The sequence below is a fragment of the Sinocyclocheilus anshuiensis genome, unplaced genomic scaffold (genome assembly GCF_001515605.1).
Source record: "Sinocyclocheilus anshuiensis isolate Anshui unplaced genomic scaffold, SAMN03320099.WGS_v1.1 scaffold608, whole genome shotgun sequence".
Lineage (NCBI taxonomy): Eukaryota > Metazoa > Chordata > Actinopteri > Cypriniformes > Cyprinidae > Sinocyclocheilus > Sinocyclocheilus anshuiensis.
In genome coordinates, this window is record NW_015557085.1 from 194,057 (window position 1) to 203,776 (window position 9,720).

Below are 9,720 nucleotides of genomic sequence, written 5' to 3' on the forward strand. Positions count from 1 at the left end.
CACACAACACTTTAGCAATGCCCTGACAGCACCAGAAACACTCCAGCATTGTGCCGGCGCGTTCAGCACTTACATTATCCACAGAAAAGCTAACACTTGCTTTGTGTTATTTGGTTTGGTGCAGAAATGGCACAGTTCACCTCCAAACTCTCAGAAGTTGTGAGCATGTGGTCTGGTTTAGGGAGCCGGTCAGTCCATCTGCGCTATGAGCACAGGTGATGTGGCTGCTGTGACCCGAGGTGAGCATCACTGTCACGAGCAGGAGGCAGAGCGAGAGAAGAGAGACACTGCTCAAAGAACAGGCCTGGACCTACCGGACCGATTTACAACGATCAACATTCACCACGTGACCCGTTTTACCATGCACTTTTTCATCTGATTTTGGGTAAAATCTCTTGACATGTGGCAGCCGGATCAAACAACGAGTCCAGATTGGCAGAATGATTCATTACTCTGTGGTTGATCAGCCGCAGTCATTAATCCAGGTCTTCTGTACAGAAACTCATGTCATCTCTTCTGTGCTCTGGCTCTGTGAAGCAGATGCTGCCTTACTCCTGTAAATGTCACTAGGACAGAATATGTACAGATAATTTCATTGTGCAACAGACACTTCTGACCGACACTTTAATTGCGCCTCCAGCAAATGGACTTCTCGTGGAGCGCCTGCAGATCTCTAGCGCTAAAAGGAGTCGTCTTGCATGCAGTTCACTTACTGAGAAACAGTTGACATTTCAAGGACTCGAAGTCCATTTGCTGTGCTGTCAGCGCGTGGAGTAATGCGTTATAATTTAGCGGGAGCTGACAGATTAAATATGAGAAAATCTCCAGCTATTTTGCTCCTGACAACAGCCCGAGGTCGGACGAGGAGCGTCACAAACACATCCAGACAGGAGTAAACACTTTGAAAAGAAAGAGGGGGAGTTTGACAGGAACAGAGACTTGTGTGTGAGTGTTATATATGCACTGGACTGATTGTGTCAGAGGAGTACAGTAACAAACGCTGCAGAGCTCAAATCAGCGGTTAGTGTTATACTGTGCGCTTACACGGTCCACTTCAGACATTCTACTAACTATAAGTAACTTTGCAACTACATGTCAACTAACTCTCAGAGTAGACTGTAACAGTAGCTTAGGTTTAGTAGAATAGGTTGACATATACTTGCAAAGATTCTCATAGTATGTAGTCTGCCTCAGATCTGAGCCAGATTGAGATCTTATAAAGCAGCACAGTGCTGCTGTCTTCTGTCTGGAAAGGCCTGTGCATTGAACTTACAGGCCAGATTTATTCAACAGGGCAAATAAGTCATTAGTAAATCCTGACAGTAGTTGTTTACTGCCAAAGGAGGGTTGCGTTGGCACAAGCTGCGAGTAAATCTGGCCCATAATGCCTTAAAAAACACTGTCTAGGTAGACAGCTCACTATGATCTGGAGCTAAAATCTGGTTGAATATTTTGGCATTGTTTATCAGATATAGCTCTTTTACATGGGAACCGCACACTATTTCAGTGTGTGTCTGCATTTTGTTGTGTTTTGCACAATTGAGGGAAAAAGGCAAAAAATGTTGTGTTTTGTTGCGCTTCACTGCTACTAGTAGCTTGTTACTGGATGCAACACTGATGTGAATGAGTTCAAGCAGATAGGTTCACTAAACATATACTGAAACTCATTCAAGAGGTATTTATCAGATGAATGCAAATGTAATGTTGGCAATATTTTCTTCCCTTCAAAATGGCTTGGTTTGCTGCTTCTGCTGGCCCTGCAGAGATCTCGCAGCAACATGGAATATATTCCTCGTTCATGCAATCATTAAAATTAATCAAATGCATTTTACAGCACCAGAGACCATTTCCACTTGCACGATAATTACATTGCCACATTCGCAGCATCCTCTCCTAATTGTCCATTTGCTAAGCATTGCTAAACATGTAGGGCAAATAAACCTGCAGCAGCAGCTGGATATTTATGAGAGATGTTTACATGCTGCTGATGGAAGTTTGCTTATAAGCCAAGCATATTCACCCTTTTGTCATATTCTTCCTTTTATATATAAAGTATACATAAAGATGAGCTCAAAGCTGCCAGAGACGGACTACATGCTACAAAACCCTCATGTTGATTTCATGCACTCTTTCAGTCGAGGACATGAGCATGTTAGCAGTTTTATTTCTGCCAAGTTCATCACGCATGACTGCAGCAGAACACTTCTATGAAGGAAAAGGGCATGTGTTTTGTGTGCTTGATGTGGATGTGTGTCTGTATATGGGACTCACCGAGTTGGACGTCTATGACACTGGCCTGTTTCTCTGACGGGAACAGCACTTTTGGTGGTCTGGTCGTAAGAAGTGCTGCAAAGCAATAAACACACATTAGCAATATTGCACTGAATGAAACATTCATCTCAATAACTCAAAACTGCTTCATCTTTGCTGTCTAGCCATTTAAATTACATTCATACAGATGCTTTTTTCCAAAGCGGTTTACGACCTTATTTACATTATACGGGTTAAGTTTGTAATTTTTCCTTGTCAGTTTAGGCCTCACTGACCGTCTCTACCTTCTCTAGCGTGAAGCTCTCAGCACGTTTCAGTGTGCAGCTAATGCAGCTACTATAGGGTACATACTGTGCATTTAAAGTCACCAAGAAACTAAGCAGGGGCAGATGTTTCTTCTTTATTGTGATGTACGTCTGAGTGTAACGATGGTTCAAAAAGTAACACATGTAGGGCGGGGCTTGGTTCTGTGCTGTTGTTGATTGGATGTTGAGATGTGGGCGTGGCTCTCAAACATGTTTGCAGATGAGTGTGAGTTTGCAGGGGCGGAGCTTAATAACACTAAATGACAGGAGATCACAGAGAGAAGCCTGGTGTTTCACTGGAAGATCCAGTTATGGTGTTTACATTCATATCTATAACATGCATTATACATTTTAATTTCATGCCTCTTCAATGTTTACAAATATCAGTTTGTGTGCTCCGTAGGAATTAAATTTGTCACAGATTTGCCGTTTCTGGCACCACGCTTTACCGGCTGACCAACAAGACATAAAATAATTATTTAAGACAAAGTGCACAACCATACACCTGTTAGTTAGTTAATTTCTTTGTAAACACTGAATACAAAACAGATACATGTAAAAAAACACACACACACACACACACACAACGGTAACACTTTAGTATAGAGACCAATTCTCACTATTAACTACTTGCTTATTATTAACATATTAGCTGTTTATTAGTGCTTGTGAAGCACATATTCTGCATGAACATATTCTACATCCCTAATCCTGCCCAGTACCTAAACTTAACAACTACCTTTCTAACTATTAATAAACAGCAAGTTAGAGTTTGTTGAGGCAAAAGTCATAGTTAATGGTTTGTTAATAGTGATAATTGGACCTTAAAATAAAGTGTGACCATGTAAATATTAACACTGAGCACAGTTTTCAATAACGTGATCTGAGGAGATCCAGACTTGGTGTGGTAGTGTTAAAAATCACCTTCACCAACACATGCAGTACATCAGTTAATGGCAGACGGTCATTTGATGCACTTCCACAGATGCTCACATGCTGGATTGCTGTAATAGTTAGCAAAAACAAAGAGATTATATGTTTACTGAATTGAAACATTATCAATTTGTGTGTGTGTGTGTGTGTCTGTGTGTGAGTGTCTGATTGTGTGTCTGTGTGTGTGTGTCTGTGTGCGTGTGTGTGTGTGTGTGTGTGTGAGAGAGAGAGTGTGTGTGTGTGTGTGTGTGAGAGAGAGAGTGTGTGTGTGTGTGTGTGTGAGAGAGAGAGTGTGTGTGTGTGTGTGTGTGAGAGAGAGAGTGTGTGTGTGTGTGTGTGTGAGAGAGAGAGTGTGTGTGTGTGTGTGTGTGAGAGAGAGAGTGTGTGTGTGTGTGTGTGTGAGAGAGAGAGTGTGTGTGTGTGTGTGTGTGAGAGAGAGAGTGTGTGTGTGTGTGTGTGTGAGAGAGAGAGTGTGTGTGTGTGTGTGTGTGAGAGAGAGAGTGTGTGTGTGTGTGTGTGTGAGAGAGAGAGTGTGTGTGTGTGTGTGTGTGAGAGAGAGAGTGTGTGTGTGTGTGTGTGTGAGAGAGAGAGTGTGTGTGTGTGTGTGTGTGAGAGAGAGAGTGTGTGTGTGTGTGTGTGTGAGAGAGAGAGTGTGTGTGTGTGTGTGTGTGAGAGAGAGAGTGTGTGTGTGTGTGTGTGTGAGAGAGAGAGTGTGTGTGTGTGTGTGTGTGAGAGAGAGAGTGTGTGTGTGTGTGTGTGTGAGAGAGAGAGTGTGTGTGTGTGTGTGTGTGAGAGTGTGTGTGTGTGTGTGTGTGAGTGAGTGAGTGAGTGTGTGTGTGTGTGTGTGTGTGTGTGAGAGTCTCATGCAGAACGAAAGAGAAACACATTACATTCTTTAAAGATTCCATGAACAAAACTATTAATTGTAAAAGAAAATATGACCCAGATTATATTAAATACAGAATCACTTGTAATGAAGAAAAACATGGTTAGTGTTTAGCTTACTGAGAACATAATCATCAATATCACTGCAAAACACTCACATACAACCATATACTGTACTAATAGCACATCTCAGTCTGGTTGAGCTGCTTTGAAACAATGTGTATTGTGAAAAGCCTTTGAGAAATAAAATGAACACAGACATTAACCAAGTGCTTAGTACACTGGAATATGTATACGTTTCAGTGTTTTTGCATGATTGTGTTACTGTGCTGGATCTAAACCTGAATCTCTGCCATTTGCTGCCAAATGATCAGGACAGACCAGCTCAGTTTCTCAAGGAGAGTTTGGCTTCACTGTATAAACACTTATGGTTTTGATATAGTCTTGTGTCTATCTGCCCTCCTTTAGCTCTTATGTTCTCTTTTCTCCTGTTCCAGCTATAGGTAAAACTAGTCTAACTGAATGCCTTGGTCTAGATATAAAGCAATCTAAGTTAATCTACTCTCCTGTCTGATTTGTGGTTGGGCTCCTGAGTTTGCGCACATCAATATAGCGTATTTTTTGTCACACTGTACAACAATAATTACTGTTTTTGCATTATTGTTTAGGGTTGGGGTAGGTGTAGACGTTAATAAAACACAATCTAATAGGTAAAAAATGTAATTTATTGTTAGTTTGCAGCCGTAGCTGTCGGACAAGATGACGGGTTCGGCGTTATGATTGGTCAGATCACCTGTCAATCAAGCTCTTTGTGAACGGTCAGGTGGTCTCTAAAATAAAGTGTTTCAGTTTTACTTAGCCTATTAAAAAGCCTATTATTTAGAGACTTGTGTACTTGCATACTTAGTACTTCATCTCTTTAATGATTAATTTAATGTTTTTGAAGAAAAATATGAAAAGGGGGAAATGTTCAAGGCTGAACTTGTTTGGATTAATGTACACTAAAAAATACATTATAAAGTGTAATTATCTATAAAGGGAGAAAACAGAGGCAGATTCTGCAGCAACAGCACTCTTTACTCTCACACGTGCAAAACAGATTCGATGTTAATATTCAAATGTTCTATATTCAAAGACTGATTATGAAATCATTAATTAAATTATAAAATACACTTTATGGGCTTAATCTCAATTTATGTATCAATGCTTTGCTGCTTATGTGAGTTGTGTTGGTTTGGTTTTGCTGAACTGAGTGTGGAACTTCTTCTTCTTATAGTTTGTGTTGCACTGAATTTGCATTTCATTCCACTTTCAGTGTGAATAGATCATTCATGTGCAGACTGCATCTCATTGTACTTTCTGTTTAAATAGTTCATACTAAACAAAGAGTGAGAAGGAAGATGGATTCCACTCGAAGCGAATGCAAACCCAGTATGACGAGGTGTTAGTGTTTGCTCTGGTAATGTGCTGACATTTAATGCTGCTTAACTACAGGAAAATGCTCATCAGTCGTCCTCAGGCAGAGCTTAAAAGAGAGTTTAAAGATCTGAGAGTCTTCGCCTGCAGTTTGAAAAAGAGGGAACAGATCTCCTCTGTACTGAGAGTTAGCTGACACGAAACCAAGTTGTCTTCTTTTTAAGTAGCAATAATAATGTAAAAACAAGTTTGTTTGTTTTTTGGTCCTGTGATTAACTGCATTTAAAAATGTGATTTACAGTAAGTAAATAGATCTGTACTAGAATGATCAAATATAGACCTAAAATGTTAATGTAGTGCTAGTTATTTGTCTTGAATTGATTAGTTTTTACATTGATTATGAAAAAAAATGCTAGCTGTTGATCAGCTAATAGTGAACTCCCGTATTTAACTGGCTGCTAATTAATTGAGATTGTTGTCAGTTAATGATAGTTTCCGGGATGTTAATATCGTGTTACTCATTTGTTCCTGTATGTTATTCATTAATGATGATAACAAGTGCTGCCCTCAAGACTAAATCTAGACCTCTTTAACAAATCCCTTTCTTGCAGACATGCGGAAATATCTTGCATTAACTGTTGTAGTTCTCATGTATAGGCTATATTTGTATAGGATGCTATTACGTCACACATCTCTGTTAACAAGCGATGTATATTTGGTTTCACGAGAAAAGTAAGCTGGAAGCCTGCACTTCTGCACACATTATGCAAGTAATGGACAATTACAGATCTAAGGAAATGCTTCAGAGTCAGTAAAATGTCTCAGGTTACGAGTGCAACCACAGTTCCCTGAAAAGGGAACGAGATGCTGCATTGGAAGTAGTGCCGCTATGGGAATGCTTCTGCATAATTGCTTCTTGAAGCATTTGAAACCAGTCCAATAGCATGGCATCATCACGCAACAGATGACATCCTAACCAGGAAGCTCTATAAATAGCACCCAGACCCAACAATGTCAACTTCTTGTTCTCATCTTGTAGGAAGTCCACTGACAATAACACTTCTGAAGCCGCCACACTCCTTACTGAATGATCTGTGACAGCCATAGGCGAAGGCTGTCCAGATGCTTCATATGCAAGAGAGATTGCTCATTCTCTGCTTGGATGCTGGGGCTCCTCATCTCACGGACCCAAAGCACACAAACAACTGATCAGCTTTGTGTCACAGCTCTGTGAATGTAAGCATCTGAATGACCTAACTGGGCACAGCAGATTTAGCTTTTCCTGGTCGTGCCACATTAGTGAGGACCTTAGGAACATACTCCGGACTAGGGTGTAGAAAGACTTCCATGAAACCAGGTGCAAAGTCTAAGCATGATGGGGCAACCGACAGGGCCTAAAGGTCTCCCCTTCTCTCTTAAGAGATGTTACTAAGATAACCGATCCTGCAGGAGCTCCAGCACTGTACTGTACACTGTTCTGCAACATGAAGGGAAAATACTCCACTTGAGGGAGCACGAGTTCCTCGTGGAGGGAGCTCTGGAGTGAAGTATGGTCTCAACAACCTCAGTTGAGAGACTGGAATCTATGAATGGGGACCCTAAGGGGCCAAACCCTTAGTTTCTGAGGTGACAGCATCCCTGAAGAGGCCAGGAGGAGAAAGTGGGGCATCCAACAAAAAGGACTTGTCCTTTTCCTTAATATTGGACAAGTTTAGCAAGAGACCATCAGGGCTGCCAGAGAACAGCTGATGGCTCTGGCCGTCTCCGTGGTGGCCCAGCACAGCTCTTAAACTGCATCTGGGCCTACTCCCTCGCCCTCATCTAGGTCTCAAAGCCATCGTGTTCAGGCATGCACCAGCTTGACCTGTTGCTCTATAAGCTTTACCCACCAAGGCCGAAGCTGTTCTCCATGGCTTGGTGGGTAATGGTGGGGCCTCAAGGGACAATGCCGTGTCCAGTGTTGTGCAAGTTACTTCCAAACTGTAATACATTATAGATTACTTGTTACCGTTATTTGAAAGTAATTCCTTACCTTACAATATTACTGTCTCAGAATTGTAATGCGTTACATGACTACTGTATTACTTTTGAGTTACTTTCACCAAAATAACTACAGAAGTAGAACTTAACATTCTAAAATGACAAAAATGTACTGCAGAGCATTTAACATCCAGTAGAGGGCGATATGGTGTAGCATAATAACTGTGGGCTATCCAGGCTACTAACAATGTAGCTTATAATGGACCTTTTTTACATTTGCGGGTTTCTCAGCAGCGGAAGTCGTCATAGTTGGGTTAACTTGAAGAGCAGTGAATGGGAGAATATCACAGATATATTTTTTGCATTCCCATTTGCTCAAATAGCAAAAGAAAAACTCCACGATAGTGTTTTCGTGACTTTCAATAAAAGGGAAAAAATGAGAGAGACTGATAACGGCAGTCAGAAGAGAGAACGATGTCAAACTCACCGTCCCTCCCAGAGATGCTTCATTAGAAACACCCTCGCATTAGTGTTAACTGTTTTTTTGTAATTTGATGCAAAGGTGATATAATACAAATAATAGTGTTATAAATGTACATAAATATTTTTTAAACTACAAATATGAGGATTTACGATGCTGATAACCGTTGATCACAGTCTTGTGAAAAGGGTCCATTGGCAAAGTGAAGGCTCAAGACAATGCAAGAAAGGATGACAGCCAGAATCACAAACGATCCAAGTCTGTTAAAAGTATGGTAGAGCGTTTCCACTGTCGGGCCAGTAGCCTCGTGGCACTGCTGTAAAACCCGCCCTAAACACGACTTCACTGGACTACGTCACACAATACAAAGTTTCACCAGCGAGAGGGAGATGAATGAAATAAATCGCTAAACAAATATATCAGAAGCTGTCATTTAGTCTTCATTTACAAACTTGGACACCACACGCGGCTACTGACTGACCACGAACCGGAAATAGAACTTACTTGCGGCATTTTTTATTTTAATGTCTCGCGGTCTTGCTGTTTTTTTTTTTCTTTGAACAATTACATTTTGGGCTAAAAGTGTGTTGTAACGCATGCGTTACTGAACATGTACCGAGTAAAATATTACTGAAAATTGATTAGTAATGCCTTACACTACTGCGTTACAGCAAAAAGTAATCCCTCACTATTTAACACTCAATCTGACTCCTATCAAACTGCCGACCCAGGTGAAAAATTAATTATAATTAATAATTAATTATTTAAATTGTGCTTTTTCAGACATACTTACTATATTTAAATTATACTATACTAAGTGCATATTAAATGTATTATTTTGAAACAACTTTAAGTATATTAAGTGTATTTCAAGATATATTTAAGTTTGATTTTAATCTATTTGTAATATATTTAATATATTGAAATTGTGTTAAATTGGAACCACTTTAAGTATATTTAGTGCAATTTAAGTGTATTTCTTAAAATACATTTAAAATGTCCTTTTAATACTTCATGAACTACAGTTAGAGTATATTTGAAGCATCGTTTTAATGTACTTCAAGTACATTTCAATTGTATTTCAGCTCATTGGAAATGCATTAGCATTACACTACTAGTATATTATAAAGCTGCTTTTTTCAGTATACACACACGTACACACTTTGATATCTAGAAAACTTTAATGTATTATATATTGTTGTGTACATTACAAATATTCATAAAGTACACTAAAAAAGGACAGCAGCATATATACTTTGGTGAAAAACAAAACAAAACATACTATTAAATGTATAAAAAAATGCACTTGAAATACAAGTATGTTTATAGTATATTTGTATTACTACAATCACACTCAAATACATTTTAAACATTTTAATAAAAATATAAATAAAAAAAGACTGAAATGCTATGGCAGAGCTATCTTTTCCATTTGTAGAATTTGTAGAA

General features: G+C 39.6%; 1 protein-coding gene across 1 annotated transcript in view; it reads right to left on the reverse strand.

Annotated features, from left to right (window-relative positions):
- The window catches only part of LOC107677005 (X-linked interleukin-1 receptor accessory protein-like 2), a 208,257-nt gene that overhangs the window by 26,433 nt on the left and 172,104 nt on the right, over window positions 1–9,720 (reverse strand). Inside the window, exon 6 of the mRNA XM_016471781.1 lies at window positions 2,272–2,346. Coding sequence (XP_016327267.1) covers window positions 2,272–2,346 — 75 coding nt within the window. The remainder of the gene's footprint in view (window positions 1–2,271; window positions 2,347–9,720) is intronic.